The sequence below is a fragment of the Vulpes lagopus genome, chromosome 23, assembly GCF_018345385.1.
Source record: "Vulpes lagopus strain Blue_001 chromosome 23, ASM1834538v1, whole genome shotgun sequence".
NCBI lineage: Eukaryota > Metazoa > Chordata > Mammalia > Carnivora > Canidae > Vulpes > Vulpes lagopus.
Genome location: NC_054846.1, coordinates 63698420 through 63716693, shown reverse-complemented (window position 1 = coordinate 63716693; position 18274 = coordinate 63698420). Strand labels below are relative to the sequence as shown.

Sequence of the window (18274 nt, the reverse complement as noted above, 5' to 3'; positions counted from 1 at the left end):
AGCATTGGCAGGCTTCACAAGTGAATCCATCTAGGTCTGGAGTTTTCTTTATGAAAAGTTTTTAAAGCCACATTCAATATTTAAAATAGATATGTGGTTATTAGCTCTCCTATTTCTTTTCAAACAAGCTTTGGTTCATTAATGTGTTTAAACAAACGTGTCCATTTTATGTAAATTATCTTCTAATTTTTTGGAATAAAGTTGCTCATAATATTTTCAGAATCCCTTTAGTATCTATGGAATCTATACTAATGTTACTTTTCTCATTCCTGGCATTAGGAATCTGTGCTTTCTCTTGTTTTTCCTGATCAATCTGGCTAGACTATTATCGATAGATCTTCTGAGCACTGGGTGTTATTCTATATGTTGGCAAATTGAACACCAATAAAAAATAAATTTATTTTAAAAAATAAAAATAAAGCAAACAAAAAAATCAATCACTATGAGATTTCTTAGCCTTTGTCATCATGCTATCAAGTTTATTAATCCCACCCTGTGCTTTTTCATCTAACATATAGTTTTCATTGTTGGGAGTTAGATTTCTATCTTTCACATCTCTCCTTATGCTCAGTCTATCCTGTAGCTTCTTAAACACATAGAATATAAACATGATTTTTTAATGTCTCTGCCTACTTACTCTATCATCTGTGTGGTTTCTCAGTTGGTTTTAAATGGATGATGTTTCTCATGATGGGTCATATCTTCTCAGTTCATTGCTTCCCGGGTCACTTTTCGTTCGATGCCAGTTATTTTGTTTTGTTTAGTTTTTTAAAAGATTTTTTTATTTATTAATGAGAGATACAGAGAGAGATAGAGAGGGAGAGACACAGGCAGAGGGAGAAGCAGGCAGGCTCAATGCAGGCAGCCCGACGTCGGACTCGATCCCAGGTTTCCAGGATCAGGCCCTGGGCTGAAGGCAGCACTAAACTGCTGAGCCGCCGGGGCTGCCCAGATGCCAGTTATTTTGAATCTTACTTTACTGAGTGTCAGATATTTTTGAATTCCTGATAAATATTCTTAAGCTGTTTTTCTAGAATGTAGTTAAGTTACTTGTAAACAGTTTGATTCTCTTGAATTTGGCCTTTAAGTTTTGTTGGGCAAGACAAGAGCAGTATTTAGTCCAGCTAGTGAAAACAGGAAACATCTCTGGCCCTGAGTGAGCTCTGAGAATTGTTCCATCCAATCCTTCCACTTGTCTTTCCCCTTCCCCATCATCTGGTGCTTTCTTCACATACATCCGCTCCTCAGTGCTCATCTGAGACAGGCATGGGACCCTCTATAGATCTCCAGAGCTCTCTTCTCCCCAGTATTCTGCTCAGTGAATTCCAGCCACCTTGGCCAGTGTCTTAGTCTGGGCAGCTATAATTGAGTATCATAGACTGCGTGGTTTAAACAACAAACATATATTTTTCACAGTTCTGGAGGCTGAAAGTCAGAGACCAGGGTGCCAGCATGGTTGGAATCTTGTGAGACAACCTTTTGCTGGTTTATAGATGGCTGTCTTCTCATTGCATCCTCACATGCTGGGGAGAAATCTCTCTTGTCTCTTCCTCTTTTATAAGGGCATTAATATCATCATGAAAGCTCCACCTTCATCATCTAATTACTTCCCAAAGGCCCCACCTCCAAATACAGTCCCATTGAGTGTTAGGATTTCAACATATGAACCTTGATGGGACCCAAACACCTTGTCCCTGGCAGCCACCCAGACTCTCAATTCTGTCTCTTCCAACTTAGGAAACCACTAGCCACCTTGGTGTCCTCACTTCCTTTGGCATCCTGGTCATTTTGTGAGCAGTAAACTGGGACAACTCATTGGTTTCTCATCTCTCACAAATCTCTGTCTCTTGCTGTCTTGGAAAACATTATTTCACGCAGTTTGTCTAAGTTTTTAGTTTTCACAGGTAGGAAAGTAATTCTGGTCTCTCTTACTTCATCCTGATTGGGAATAACAGTCTGAAACTGGTGTCTTTCTATTTTGTAACTCTAATTCAACCCAACACATTTCTTGTGCCAGGAAATCAATACGTTGTCGTGACTTCCAATTTGGTATCATTTGTAATACAAAAAAATGGTATTAAAATTGCACATCCAACAATAAGTGAACAAATGCTTGACAATAATGGTCATAAACAATATGTGTGTAGATGGTGAAAGGGTTATCAAATAATATTAAGCTTTCTAAAAGGCAGGTACCAAATCCATTAGGGTTTGCATACAAAACCCAGAAAACCCAGTGAACAGTGGTTTAGATATACAGGAATTAATTTTATTTTCTTCACCTCAAAAGAAGTCTTGAGGTAAGACTGCATATTACTGGATAATGTTAGTGAGAGAACCACTGTGATTCATTGAGCCTTTTCCTTATGGTCTCAAGATGACTCGCCCAATTGCAGACATAACATTTGTATTCATGGGGTCTTCAGGGAAGGAGATATATCACTGAAATTCTAGCCCTTTTGTTGGGAAAAAGAGGGTTTTTTCACACACACAAAAAAAACTCCTCAGCTGAGTTTCCCTTGTGTCTCACTGGACAAGACCAAATTTTGTGACTACCCTCAATTAAAAGGGATTCTGGGAAAGGAAGATATAGTGCTGTCATTTGGCTTGGACCATTGATGAGGTATTGACTCATTGACAAACAAATGTTGTCAGCAAGAACATGGTTGAATCAACAAAGAAGGGGGAAATGGACAGTCAACCAGGTGGTATCTGTCTCAATAAAACAGTATATAAAATGTGATATTAATGAGATGAGGGGGGAAAAAGCCACTATCATTTAGGCATCTTAGAAAAAAATAGAGAGAAACATCTGGAAGCCATGAGTGAAATTTTCTCCGTAGTATAGAAGGAACTAGAGGGTAATTATTTTCCTTTTTCTACCTTTCTATGTTTATGAATTTTCTCTGATGAGCATGGGTTACTTTTGTAACTTGGAAAACAGGGAGGAATCCATCAAGGATTATCCTGGATATAAAGGAACCCATGGAGGAATGGTATCTTGACTAAGAACGGGGTTCTCTATTTCTTACTCAGCTTCCACCACCTTGCAGCTCAGAAAAAAACTTTGGACTCCTGGAAAGGCTGGGGTTCAAAATAGGGGAATCACAAAAGTTGAGGGCAGACTCCATCCCCAGACTAGAGCCTTGGGTGGTTCTGACTTGTCATCCTCCCTCACCCCTAAGCAGAGTGTGGTAGAGGCACTTGGCAATATGGCAGACCTAAAATTAGGATCTCAGCTGCCTCCAACAGTTGCTTGACCCTAGATAAGTCATTTTGCCTCTCTGAACTTCAGTGTCCTCATCAATAAAGTGGAAATAACTTGCTTCCTAGAGAATTACAGGCAATGATACCTGTGAAGTGCTGGACACATAGAAGGTATTTAAGAAATGCTGGCCCCAGATGGTGGAAGAGTAGGGTCCCCAAATCACCTGTCCCCACCAAATTACCAAAATAACCTTCAAATCATCTTGAAAACCTAAGAATTCGGCCTGAGATTTAAAGAGAGAACAGCTGGAATGCTAAAGTGAGAAGAGTTCGCACTTCTATCAAGGTAGGAAGACGGGGGTGGGGTGGGGGGAGAATTAAAGAAACAAAAGGCATCCGAGGCGGAGGGGCCCCGCGAGGAGCCGGGCTAAGGTGCAGCGAAGTGTCCCCAGGACAGGAAAGCTGCGACCCAGAGAAGCAGGAGCTGCACCAATCTTCCCGGATGGAAAGGGGCTTGCAGGGAGTTAGAGCAGGACCCAGGAGGGCGGGGATGCCCTCGGGCTCCCTGGGACACTAACAGACACCTGCGCCCCGGGGAAAGCGTGCCACACCCCGGGCTGAGCTCCCTAAGGGCTGCAGCGCGCAAGGCTGGACCTGGAACAGCTCGGAGGGGCTCGGGCGGCGGCTCCGCGGAGGGGGCTGCGCGGCCGGGAGCGCAAATCCAACAGCGCAGGCCCGGGAGCACAGGGCGCTGGGACACAGCCCAGGATCCGGCCTCCCTCCTCCCCCGGACAGGAAGAGGCCGGGAGGGCCCAGGACCGCAAGGACTCTCCTGCCCCGAGCTGAGCAGATCAGTGGCCCCGCCCCGGAGCCCCCAGGCCCTGCAGATGGAGAGCCCCGGAGTTACTGCGGGGGCTGACTCCAGGGCTGCAGAGCTGGCCTGGCCACTGCGGTTGTTCCCCCTGGGGCCTCACGGGGTAAAAAACCCCACTGAGTCTCACACTGGCCTCACTGGATAAACAGGATAAACATTACTCACATATCCCTACACCAGGCAGGGGGCAGAGCAGCTCCCCCAAGTGCTAACACCTGAAAATCAGCGCAACAGGCCCCTCCCACAGAAGACCAGCTAGACCCACAGGGGAAAAACAAATTATTGGCCAAGCAGCACTGGAAAGTTCCAGGGGAAGTTGAAGGATTTACAGTATACAGAATCAGAGGATACTCACTCTTGTTATTTTTTTTTATTTGTTTGCTTCCCCCCCTTTTCTTTCTTTTTTTCTTTTCTTCTCTTTTTTTTCTTCTTTTTCTTTTTTCTTTTTTCCTTTTTCTTTTCTTCTTTCTCTCCTCTCTTTTTCTCCTTTTCCCAATACAACTTGTTTTTGGCCACTCTGCACTAAGCAAAATGACTAGAAGGAAAACCTCACCCCAAAAGAAAAAAATCAGAAACAGTCCTCTCTCCCACAGAGTTACAAAATTTGGATTACAATTCAATGTCAGAAAGCCAATTCAGAAGCACTATTATACAGCTACTGGTGGCTCTAGAAAAAAGCATAAAGGACTCAAGAGACTTCATGACTGCAGAATTTAGATCCAATCAGGCAGAAATTAAAAATCAATTAAATGAGATGCAATCTGAACTAGAGGTTTTAACGATGAGGATGAACGAGGTGGAAGAACAAATGAGTGATATAGAAGATAAGTTGATAGCAAACAGGGAAACTGAGGATAAAGAGACAAAAGATCATGAGGATAGATTAAGGGAAATAACTGACAGCCTGAGGAAGAAAAACCTACCTTTAATTGGGGTTCCCGAGGGCGCTGAAAGGGCCAGAGGGCCAGAATATGTATTTGAACAAATCATAGCTGAAAACTTTCCTAATCTGGGAAGTGAAACAGGCATTCAGATCCAGGAAATAGAAAAATCCCCCCATAAAATCAATAAAAACCGTTCAACACCTCGACATTTAATAGTGAAGCTTGCAAATTCCAAAGATAAAGAGAATATCCTTAAAGCAGCAAGAGACAAGAAATCTCTAACTTTTATGGGGAGAAATACCAGATTAACAGCAGACCTCTCCACGGAGACCTGACAGACCAGAAAGGGCTGGCAGGATATATTCAGTGTCCTAATGAGAAAAATATGCAACCAAGAATACTTTATCCAGCAAGGCTTTCATTCAGAATAGAAGGAGAGATAAAGAGCTTCCAAGACAAGCAGGAACTGAAAGAATATGTGACCACCAAACCAGCTCTGCAAGAAATTTTAAGGGGTACTCTTTTTTTTTTAATGTCTGCCAGATGTGAGTTTATTTTTTTATAATAAATTTACTTTTTATTGGTGTTCAATTTACCAACATACAGAATAACACCCAGTGCTCATCCCGTCAAGTGCCCCCTCAGTGCCTGTCACCCATTCACCCCCACCTCCGCCCTCCTCCCCTTCCACCACCCCTAGTTCGTTTCCAAGAGTTAGGAGTCTTTATGTTCTGTCTCCCTTTCGGATATTTCCCACACATTTCTTCTCCCTTCTAAGGGGGTACTCTTAAAATTCGTCTTTAAGAAGAAGCCCAATGGAACAATCCATAAAAACAGGGACTGAATAGGCATCATGATGACACTAAACTCATATCTTTCAACAGTAACTCTGAACGTGAATAGGCTTAATGACCCCATCAAAAGGCGCAGGGTTTCAGACTGGATAAAAAAACAGGACCCATCTATTTGCTGTCTACAAGAGAATCATTTTAGACCGAAGGACATCAACAGCCTGAAAATAAAAGGTTGGAGAACCATTTACCATTCAAATGGTCCTCAAAAGAAAGCAGGGGTAGCCATCCTCATATCAGATACACTAAAATTTACCCCGAAGACTGTAGTGAGAGATGAAGAGGGACACTATATCATACGTAAAGGATCTATCCAACAAGAGGACTTAATAATCATCAATATATTTGCCCCGAATGTAGGAGCTGCCAAATATATCAATCAATTAATAACCAAAGTTAAGACATACTTAGATAATAATACACTTATACTTGGTGACTTGAGCTTTCTACAATCGACAGATCTTCTAAGCATATCTCCAAAGAAACAAGAGCTTTAAATGATACACTGGTCCAGATGGATTTCACAGATATCTACAGAACTTTACATCCAAACACAACTGAATACACATTCTTCTCAAGTGCACATGGAACTTTCTCCAGAAGAGACCACATACTGGGTCTGAACCGAATACCAAATCAGGTCTGAACCGATACCAAGAGATTAGGATCATCCCCTGTGTATTCTCAGACCATAATGCCTTGAAATCAGAACTAAATCACAACAGAAATTTGGAAGGACTTCAAACACGTGGAGGTTAAGGACCATCCTGCTAAAAGATGAAAGGGTCAACCAGGAAATTAAGAAATAATTAAAAAGATTCATGGAAACTAATGAGAATGAAGATACAACCCTTCAAAATCTTTGGGATACAGCAAAAGCAGTCCTGAGGGGGGAATACATCACAATACAAGCATCCATCCAAAAACTGGAAAGAACTCAAATACAAAAGCTAACCTTACACCTAAAGGAGCTACATAAAAAACAGCAAATAGATCCTACACCCAGCAAAAGAGTTTTTTATAATAAATTTTTTTAATTGGTGTTCAATTTGCCAACGTACAGAATAACACCCAGTGCTCATCCCGTCAAGTGCCCCCCTCAGTGCCCGTCACCCATTCACCCCCACCCCCCGCCCTCCTCCCCTTCCACCACCCCTAGTTCTTTTCACAGAGTTAGGAGTCTTTATGTTCTGTCTCCCTTTCTGATATTTCCCACACATTTCTTCTCCCTTCCCTTATATTCCCTTTCACTATTATTTATATTCCCCAAATGAATGAGAACATATAATGTTTGTCCTTCTCCGATTGAATTACTTCACTTAGCATAATACCCTCCAGGTCCATCCACGTTGAAGCAAATGGTGGGTATTTGTCATTTCTAATGGCTGAGTAATATTCCTTTGTGTACATAAACCACATCTTCTTTATCCATTCATCTTTCTTTTTTTTTTTTTTTTTTTTATCCATTCATCTTTCGATGGACACCAAGGCTCCTTCCACAGTTTGGCTATTGTGGACATTGCTGCTAGAAACATCAGGGTGCAGGTGTCCCGGCCTTTCATGGCATCTGTATCTTTGGGGTGAATCCCCAACAGTGCAATTGCTGGGTCGTAGGGCAGGTCTTTTTTTAACTCTTTGAGGAACCTCCACACAGTTTTCCAGAGTGGCTGCACCAGTTCACATTCCCACCAACAGTGTAAGAGGGTTCCCTTTTCTCCGCATCCTCTCCAACATTTGTGGTTTCCTGCCTTGTTAATTTTCCCCATTCTCACTGGTGTGAGGTGGTATCTCATTGTGGTTTTGATTTGTATTTCCCTGATGGCAAGTGATGCAGAGCATTTTCTCATGTGCATGTTGGCCATGTCTATGTCTTCCTCTGTGAGATTTCTGTTCATGTCTTTTGCCCATTTCATGATTAGATTGTTTGTTTCTTTGGTGTTGAGTTTAATAAGAGAATAGAAGGGAAGGGAGAAGAAATGGGTAGGAAATATCAGAAAGGGAGACAGAACATGAAGACTCCTAACTCTGGGATATGAACTAGGGGTGGTGGAAATGGACATGGGCGGGGGTTGGGGTGACTGGGTGACAGGCACTGAGGTGGGCACTTGACGGGATGAGCACTGGGTGTTATTCTATATGTTGGCAAATTGAAACCAATAAAAATAAATTTATAAAAAAATTAAAAAATAAACGCTGGCCCCTAACCCCTTTCCTTCCCTGTCCCCATTAGAATGTGTATCTGGCAGGAGGCCCCTAAAGAGCCTGATTGCCCTCAAAAGTGCTACTCTTGGGTCTAGAGTGCATTAGCCAACCACCTTCCACTCCACATGAGACTCTGTCTCCCCCGAGGCGACACATGGCTCCCTGCCTCTGGTCTGCCTTGTGCCCAATCAGGACATTGGGCTCAGCACTGGTTAGGAGCACAGCCTGTATCGTCAGACAAAACTATGTTCAGAATCCTAGTGCCGCACAGGCTCCTTAAAGCTCTGGGTTTCCTTTTGTATATTTGTCAAGTGGTGATAATAATACTGCAAAGATATCAAATGTCTGGCCCATAATCACACACACACACACACACACACACACACAAACCCAAAACAAAACCTAATAGCAAGTATTATTATTATATAGAGATCACAGCTGCATTTTACAGAGAGGAGACTGAGGCTCTGGGAAGCTTTGTGGCTCTGCCAGGCCACAGTGACCACATCTGAATACAAATCCCTGGGTCTTCATCAGTGCACCAGTTGCTTCCCTAGAGGCTATTCACTGGAGCCCTTAGGTGCTGAGCGGAAGGGCAGGGCCCTCCCTGTGCTGTCAGTATGAAGGCTCTGCTGGGGGTACCGCCCGACATTGGAGATGTAGGGGATGGCACAGAGCGTCAGCTTGGGTAAAATGGGCTGATAGAGCATGAGCGCTTATCAAGAGCAAGGAGAGCAGCCCAGACAGCCCCACAGACTCTCCTCCTAAGGAAAGGTAAGGCAGGTAAGGGCTTGTGCATTGTAACACAGACTGAAAATTCTGGAGGAGGGGGGTGTGGTTGGAGGCAGGAGGGTGGAGAGGCAAAGAGATATTTTAGAGAACACAACATTAGTGTCAGAAGTGCTTGCTTTTAGTTCAGTACAAGAATGGATTTTTATGAAGGGCAGTCAAGGCTACCTAAATTGCCTGGAGAGATAGTGAGCCTCCTGTCCTTGGGAGTATGTGAACAGGAGTGGGAGCATCCTTTGCCAGGGAAGCTGCAGAGAACATGGGTTCCTGGCAGGGATTAGATTATCCAAGATCACCTCAAGTGCCAAGATTTGGTTAATCACCCATCACCTAGACACAGGATATCAGCAGGACTGGGATTGCCCTCCTTGGCTGGGAGGGGAAGACCAAGGTTGGGAGTGCTATGGGCTGGGTCAGGGTCTTACTCTGAAGGCAGCATCTGCCTTCGATGCTTGGGAGATTGTATGTTTTTGGCATCCATGTTCAGTGTGCTCTGACAAGAGGGGGTGAGTGGAAGCCTCCCCATCCCAGCTACCAGGATCCTCTCTGACCTGCAGATCTGTCTTCACTTTTCATCCCTTTCCAGTCTAGTTATACTCTTTCCTGCCATCTTGGTCCTCTGTCTCCTTGCCTGTCCATCTGTGTACACTGATCCTTCCTGGTCTGCTTCTGGGTCTCTGGTCTGTGTCCTAGTTCATCCTTGCTGCCCTTAGATGGGGAGCTGCCACTTCAGACCCCTCTTTACACCTGCTTTGTCTTCCATTCCCCAGGATTCTCTGGATCCCACTTAGGTTCCCATGGCTCATATCAGCAATCCCCTGGTGCAGCAGATGCCAGGCCCTCAGAGCACATCCTGGTTATCCTTGTGCCCCACAAGCACTGCTGTCTTTCAGCCCTTGCTGGGGCTGCTGGATGCAGAGGGAGGAGGAGCCACCCTAGCAGGGTGGCTACCTGCAGGCCTCTTGCTCAGCTCGTGCACATTCTGGTACAGCTTCCTATGTGGGGAAGGCAGTGTGGCACCTGCCTCTGACCTCCCATCAGGATGCGCCCTCCCCTTGTGTAGCTTGCTGGGAGGACAGGGAGCATGAGGAGAGCAGAGGGGACATATGGCTGTGTTGCTGCTGTGTGCGGAGCCAGCAGCTGCCTTAGGAGCATGGCTGGAGTTGTTGCCTCCCTGCATCTGCTTGGCTTGGAGGGCTGCCTGTCCCAGCTTCACTTCCCCTGCTTTTTGGCCATGATTCCTGCTCTTCTCATTCCCTCTCATGTCAGCTTCTACCTTGCAGGAGGCAGAAGACGAGAGAGAGCAGGTGAGAGAGTAGGTGGTGGGAAGAAAACAGAAGGAGCTTTTTCCAGGTGGGTCAATCCAACTACATTCTTGTTAGAGATGCTCAGAGAGGCAGCATAACCTGGTGGTTATGAGCCCAGGCTCTAGAGTCAGCTACAGCTGTGACCCTGTGCAAGCTGTGTCTCTGCTCTCCTCACCTGTAAAATGGGCACAACAGTAACACCCACTGATAGGGTGGCTACTTGCAGGGCTCTTGCCCAGCTCGTGCACATTCTGGTACAGCTTTTCCTGTTTCCTATGGCAGGTGTGTGTTCTGCTCGGAGGGTGCCCATATTTATTATTAAACCTTTCAGCTATGACCCTAATTACACTGTGTGTAAAGGATGCATTACAGGGTCTGGCCCATAGGGAGTTGTTAAAACAACAATATTTTGTTATATTAAGTTATTAAATAGTTATAAGTATTACATGAATTATTACATTATTATAGAATTTAAAATAATGTTTTATTATTATTATTTATTGGCTAGGACAAGAGTTGAGAGGAATAATAGAGATTCATAATATTTGGTGCCAGCTCTCTCAATTTTTTTCCCTCAACCTATTTGTGCCCTGATTTTTCCCAAGAAAAATGACCTCCAGACCAGACAGAGGTGCTTTCCTCCAGATTTATGATAAGCCAGAAGGGAAAGTGTAGGGACAGACACAATGTCTGTAATCTCTCTTTTAAAAAAGATTCTATTTATGAGAGAGAGAGAGAGAGAATATAAGTAGATGGGAGAGGCAGAGGGAGAGGAAAGAGAAACAGACTCCTTACTGAGCAGGGAGCCTGACAATGACATGGGGCTCGATCCCAGGACCCTGAGATCATGACCTGAGCCAAAGGCAGATGCTTAATTGACTGATCCAAACAGGTGCCCCTATAATCTCCTTTTTCTGGTTCCCAGGGTCTCAAGTGGTCCGTAGATCATTCAGCAAGCAGTTACTTGGTCTTACTATGCGCTGGGGGCAGTATTAAGTAAGGAAGGTATAGTGGGAAACCCTAACATTGAGCACAGGGAAGCAAATCCCAGTTTTCTTGGTCTCATCTTGAGCTATCTCGGAGGCCAAAATGCTGAGCAGCTAGTAGCCAGGAGTTCTGGGTCCTTGTCTGAACTCTGGGACAAGCTCCCACTATGACCTGACCTGGGATCTGTCTCCTTCTTGTGTCTCCTCTCTGCACATGGCATCTTGGGCCCTGGGATGCTTTCTATTTCAGCCCTTGCAGTGGTCAAAGATCCTTCTGAAGTGTCAGCCCACCAACCTACCTTGACCCCTGGTCAAAGGGGGTCAAAACTGAGACTTCTCTCAAGGAGTGAAGCCAGGCTCTTGGTCTAAATCCCTTAGACTTTTCCCTATAGATAAGGGAGCCACTGAAGGATGGAAAGAGTGTCCCACTCAGAGTTTTATTTTAGAAAGAGCACTGGTGCAGAGCAAGGACCCAGCTGGAGGATGGAGATGAAACCAGGTGAGAAAGAGGATCCAACTGTCTGAACCAGACTGTGGCAGTGGGATTGGAGAGGGACAGGTGGGTGTGAAAGGCATTTTGAAGGTGGCAGCAGTGGAACCTGGAGCCAGATGGGATGTGGGGGATGGGAAGGGAGCTGAGGAGATTTTCCCAAGTTTTTGACTGGTATGACTTTGTTCACCTCAGAGATGCCATCAATTACTCTGTGTGTGTGTACATGTGTGTGTACATGTCTTCATATATACCTATATGTCATATAGTTAAATTAAGCCTAACTAAAAAATATTTTCCCTTAGATGTGCCTTTCTCTAAGAATCAAAAACAGAAAACATTTAAGTAAATTGAGGACTCGTACTAGTTGAGTTCTGGTTAGCTATGGTTTTGCTGTGCATAGAAAACCTTATTGTTGCTTCAGAATGAGTGATACTCCATTTCTCCCATATACTCCATCTCTGAGCCTTGGTTTCTCATCTGTGAAGTGGAGACAATGATCCCTAACCTATACATCTCACAGAGTCATCATTAGTTTCAAAGAGAGAATGAATGTCAAGATATATAGTAAGCTACAGCTCAAAAGACAAATTCTATATTTTTAGCCCAAATAGAGACACAGAGGCCAGACTTGGTAGATAATGATATCTCTCTTTGTTCTCCCTCACATGGAGTTTCTGGTTATAATCCCCGAGAGTCAGGCAATTTTTTCCCAGGAAAAAAAATGTTTTACCCCCAAGAGAGTCAAGGGAAGGATGATGGGGAACCAGGGGTTCAAGGAGCTTGAGTTTTTGCCCCAAGATCCTGGTTATGGTATAGCATCCTTGGGCACAGTTTGCTCATTCCAGTTGTCCTCAGCCTCCTTGCATAGATCAACCAGGTTAAACATAAGACTTTTAAACCAGTCTTTATGACATGATACTCTACATAGAAAACCCAAAAGCCTCCACCCCAAGATTGCTAGAACTCATACAGCAATTTGGTAGTGTGGCAGGATACAAAATCAATGCCCAGAAATCAATGGCATTTCTATACACTAACAATGAGACTGAAGAAAGAGAAATTAAGGAGTCAATCCCATTTACAATTGCACCCAAAAGCATAAGATACCTAGGAATAAACCTAACCAAAGAGGTAAAAGATCTATATCCTAAAAACTATAGAACACTTCTGAAAGAAATTGAGGAAGACACAAAGAGATGGAAAAATATTCCATGCTCATGGATTGGCAGAATTAATATTGTAAAAATGTCAATGTTACCCAGGGCAATTTATACGTTTAATGCAATCCCTATCAAAATACCATGGACTTTCTTCAGAGAGTTAGAACAAATTATTTTAAGATTTGTGTGGAATCAGAAAAGACCCCGAATAGCCAGGGGAATTTTAAAAAAGAAAACCATAGCTGGGGGCATCACAATGCCAGATTTCAGGTTGTACTACAAAGCTGTGTTCATCAAGACAGTGTGGTACTGGCACAAAAACAGACACATAGATCAATGGAACAGAATAGAGAACCCAGAAGTGGATCCTGAAATGTATGGTCATCTAATATTCGATAAAGGAGGAAAGACTATCCATTGGAAGAAAGACAGTCTCTTCAATAAATGGTGCTGGGAAAATTGGACATCCACATGCAGAAGAATGAAACTGGACCACTCTCTTTCACCATACACAAAGATAAACTCAAAATGGATGAGAGATCTAAATGTGAGACAAGAGTCCATCAAAACCATAGAAGAGAACACAGGCAACACCCTCTTTGAACTCGGCCACAGTAACTTCTTGTAAGATACATCCACAAAGGCAAAAGAAACAAAAGCAAAAATGAACTATTGGGACTTCATCAAGATAAGAAGCTTTTGCACAGCAAAGGATACAGTCAACAAAACTAAAAGACGACCTACAGAATGGGAGAAGATATTTGCAAATGACATATCAGATAAAGGGCTAGTTTCCAAAATCTATAAAGAACTTATTAAAATCAACACCAAAGAAACAAACAATCCAATCATGAAATGGGCAAAAGACATGAAGAGAAATCTCACAGAGGAAGACATGGACATGGCCAACATGCACATGAGAAAATGCTCCGCATCACTTGCCATCAGGGAAATACAAATCAAAACCACAATGAGATACCACCTCACACCAGTGAGAATGGGGAAAATTAACAAGGCAGGAAACAACAAATGTTGGAGAGGATGCGGAGAAAAGGGAACCCTCTTACACTGTTGGTGGGAATGTGAACTGGTGCAGCCACTCTGGAAAACTGTGTGGAGGTTCCTCAAAGAGTTAAAAATAGACCTGCCCTACGACCCAGCAATTGCACTGTTGGGGATTTACCCCAAAGATTCAGATGCAATGAAACGTCGGGACACCTGCACCCCGATGTTTCTATCAGCAATGGCCACAATAGCCAAACTGTGGAAGGAGCCTCGGTGTCCATCAAAAGATGAATGGATAAAGAAGATGTGGTTTATGTATACAATGGAATATTACTCAGCAATTAGAAACGACAAATACCCACCATTTGCTTCAACGTGGATGGAACTGGAGGGTATTATGCTGAGTGAAATAAGTCAATCGGAGAAGGACAAACAGTGTATGTTCTCATTCATTTGGGGAATATGAATAATAGTGAAAGGGAATATAAAGGAAGGGAAAAGAAATGTTGGGAAATATCAGGAAGGGAGACAGAACATAAAGACTCCTAACTCGGGGAAACGAACTAGGGGTGGTGGAAGGGGAGGAGGGCGGGTGTTGGAGGGGAATGGGTGACGGGCACCGAGGTGGACACTTGACGGGATGAGCACTGGGTGGTTTTCTGTATTTGGTAAATTGAACACCAATAAAAATTAATTAAAAAAATAAAAATAAAAAGCAAAAAAAAATAAATAAATAAACCAGTCTTTAACATAAGACTATTAAAGAGTCAGACCTTCCATCAGCTGTATGTGAAAAATTAAAAGTAGAAATGGAAAAAAAAGTAGAATTAAAAGTAGAAATTTTCCCACTTTTGGCCCCAAGGTAGGGTATTCCTACCTTGGGTCCTTGTAAAACTTCCTCTCCAGAAGAATGTGGCTTGCAAGGTAGATATTTTTATTTCTAATTTTAAAGTCAGGGAACTGAGTCTTAGGAAATTAGCTAGCAGCCCAAGGTCATGTAGCAAGCAAAGCCAGAGCTAGGATTCAAGCAGAACCCACTGTCTCTAAACCCCATGCTCCTTCCCCCTGGGGAAAGAATGTGACTTACAAGGATACTTTGGTGAAAGGTAGGGATTTAATTTTTAAAAAAGTTATTTTCCAGTTACCTGACAGCTATTGGATAATGTCTCTGAAGGTTTTGGAAACATGCCTAGCATGTAGGGGGTTCAAAGTGTGTGCAGTCTTTTGGCCAAAGTCAAGAAACAGTCTGATGTATTTAGTGTAGACACAAGTTCTTGTGCAGATTCATTCATGATGCTCCTAAGGAGAGCAAGAAGATTGGAGAACAAGTAGGTTGGATCAGATAAATTGGCACCAGGAGAAGGAAAATACGGACAGCATCAAGATCGCTTCCATTCCCTTAGTACTTATGATGCACATGTCATCTCTTCAGTGAGACTGTCCTTTCCCTGTTCTCCCCAAAGAATCTCCGCTTCAGGGAGGTTAAGTTGAGGAAAAGCTGAGAGCTGGTAAGAAGCTAAAAGAAAGAATGAAATACTGGCTGTTATGGGGAGAAGCAGCAAAGAATGGGCATCTGGGAGAGTGAAAATTGATTACAGGCTTTAAGTATGGTGGGGTACTTCTACGGAAGTTTGCTTGTGTAGCTTGGACCTGAATCTCATCTTGTATCTGGAAAGCCATCCAGAAATGCAGCTATACTAGGCACCTATCCTACGGTTGGCCTTCTGTGTGAAGCTTTTCATGCCAAAATATTATTCCCTGATATCATATATCATAGATATCATATTCTTTTTTTAAGATTTTATTTATTTATTCATGAGAGACTGAGAGAGAGAGAGAGAGAGAGAGAGAGAGAGAGAGAGAGGCAGAGACACAGGCAGGAGAAGTAGGCCCCACATATTCTTGCAGCGAACTTGTAGCAAAGAGATAATTAATCTCATGTTGTACTCAAGGAAGTAGTCTCAAAGGGGTATGGGGGTTGAGTAAAGGCCTTGTTCAAGGTCCTTCATTCAGTAAATTATAGAGACAAGACTTAGAACTCAGTGTTCCTTCTAATGCATCATGGCCTGAGAGGGGGCCAGTAAGTAGTCAGAGAGATGGCCTGGCCTGGGGCTGACTGAAGGTAAAAATAAAGTGGAAAATAAATTGATGTCATCAACAGGACCAAGTAAGTTCTCTCACTGTAAGTTGCCAAATTGCATACAGGCTGTATGGCAATATTTGTCTCTAAATGCCTGGCTGCCTTACTGAGGAGAAGGAGTTGCTAAGGGGAAGTAGAGATCAGCTAGTCCAATGCTTTCATTTCACAGCCGAGGAATCTGAGGCTGAAATGGGTAATTACTGGTGGGTGGTCAGAGGCAGAGACTGGACCAGATGTGGAAGCCCTTTCCTCTTCACAGATTTCCTGAGAGTACTGTCAGTGTCCAAGAGGAGGTAAAATAAGCTGTCATGTTGAGGGGATTGTGGTGTCTCATCATAACTGGACACTGACCACTGCTACTCCAACCCCATCAGTAACCCTCACCCTGGTGCATAGCTTAGCTAGTTCTCTGAATTGCTGTCTTTCCTTTTCATTTAGGAGAACATGATGCAAGAGTTTAACCAGTCCTCTGTGACTGAATTCATCCTTCTAGGCTTCTCCTTCAATCCCAGGACCACTCCTCTGCTCTTCACAGTCTTCCTGATGACCTACCTGTTGATTATTCTGGGCAACAGCTTAATCACCATCCTCATCTGCCTGGACTCACACCTCCACACACCCATGTACTTCTTTATTGGCATCCTTTCCATATTGGATCTGGGCTACACCACTACAACTGTGCCCCAAATGTTGGCACATTTAGCCAGCCAGAAGAAAACCATCTCTTTTGCCAGCTGTGTGGCCCAAATGTACATTTTCTTGGTGCTAGGCATCACTGAGTCATGGCTCTTTGCCATGATGTCTATAGACAGGTATGTAGCCATCTGCCACCCCCTCAGATACAAGGTCATCATGAGCCCGTGGCTATGTGGGGTAATGGTCATTTTCTGTGGACTCATGGGCATAATCTCTGCTCTTATCTACACTGTCTTTGCCATGTGTCTGCCATACTGTGGTCCCAACAAGATCAACCACTTCTTTTGTGAAGTCCCTGCAGTCTTAAAGCTAGCTTGTGCAGACACATCAGTCAATGACTGGGTAGACTTCATTCTCGGCTTTAGTGTCATCCTGGTCCCACTCTCCCTCATCCTTGTCATTTATGTCAACATCTTCATTGCCATCTTGAGGATCCGTTCAGCCCAGGGGCGACTAAAGGCCTTCTCCACTTGTGCCTCTCATATCATTGTGGTCACCATGTTCTGTGTGCCAGCCATGGTCATGTATATGAAGCCTGGCTCTGAGGCCTCCCTGGAAGAGGACAAGAAATTGGCACTGTTCTACAATGTTGTCTCTGCTTTCCTCAACCCCATCATCTACAGCCTCCGGAACAAGGATGTGAAGAGGGCTTTCCTCAAGGTGGCAGGTTGGGGCAGGGCCCCAGAATGAGACCCTGGAAGGATAGCTGGGAGGGGACAGAGAAACAAGACTTGTGATGCAGAGTCAATGCCCTAAACACTCATTCCCATGACCCAACAACACCAGGACACTCACAGCACCCAGGTCCAAATGTGGACTCCACACAACCCCTGGGAGACAGCCCACTTTTAATTGACAGGCTGGTCACCATGAAATATCTTCTAGACAGTCAGTCTTTCAGCCTCCTTTTGTTTTAGAGTCTCAGCAGATAACAAAAGAGGGGGTGTCTGAGCCCTTAAAGTCTTTTATTGAAACAAAAGGAATGTGCTTTGGGGTACGCCTTGTGACTAAATCTTGAGAAAGTTTCATTCTCCTCTGGAAACCACACACAGGGTTTTAGTTTAGCTGGAGGGAAGGGCAAGGGCACTGACATTGGAGGATTCCTGGCCCCAAGAGGAGGAATGAGTGAACATCATTGCAGTGACTTAGGGGTGTGGTGTGCTTGCTTTGGACATACAGACTGGAGACAAATTGGGAGGGATGGAGGCAACCAGCTACACTTACCTCCCCTTGAGACCCATCTCTGGTCACTCTGTTCCCTCTTTTCTCCTTCCAAGTAAACTGGCCTGTCTTTGGCTTGGATGTGCCATACTCTTTTCCATTTCAGGGTTTCCATATATGCTCTTTGTTCTCCCTTCTCCCTTAACCCCATCCTATATTCATCCCACCAGGTTATGTCATTGACTCCTGTTCATCTGTCAGGCCTTGGCTCAAGCTTCAGCTCCTCAAAGAAGCCTTTTCTTGAGTCACCAGAGTGAGTCTTCCAAAGCACCCTGTACCTCTCTGTCATAAAAAGGCATGTGGTTCAAAATCTGAGTTCCCTACTGAATGGCAACTTCCAAGAGGTGGGGCCCTAAATGTTCAGTTGACCTCAAGAACCCAGCCCCATGCCACCCACAATCCAACCTTCAACAGATATTTTATGAGTGAAGAAATACACACTTCACAGGAAAGGCCAGA

General features: G+C 43.9%; 1 protein-coding gene across 1 annotated transcript; it reads left to right on the top strand.

The window, feature by feature from the left end:
* The first annotated feature begins 16345 nt into the window (after positions 1-16345).
* Positions 16346-17284, top strand: LOC121481073 (olfactory receptor 2A12-like). The gene has a single exon (XM_041738040.1). It carries the CDS (start codon positions 16346-16348, stop codon positions 17282-17284), a length of 939 nt encoding a protein of 312 aa, XP_041593974.1.
* Positions 17285-18274: the final 990 nt, after the last annotated feature.

Bases quoted from the DNA above. Each gene is read 5' to 3' on its own strand.
- LOC121481073 (XM_041738040.1), top strand. From the start codon at position 16,346: ATGCAAGAGTTTAACCAGTCCTCTGTGACTGAATTCATCCTTCTAGGC.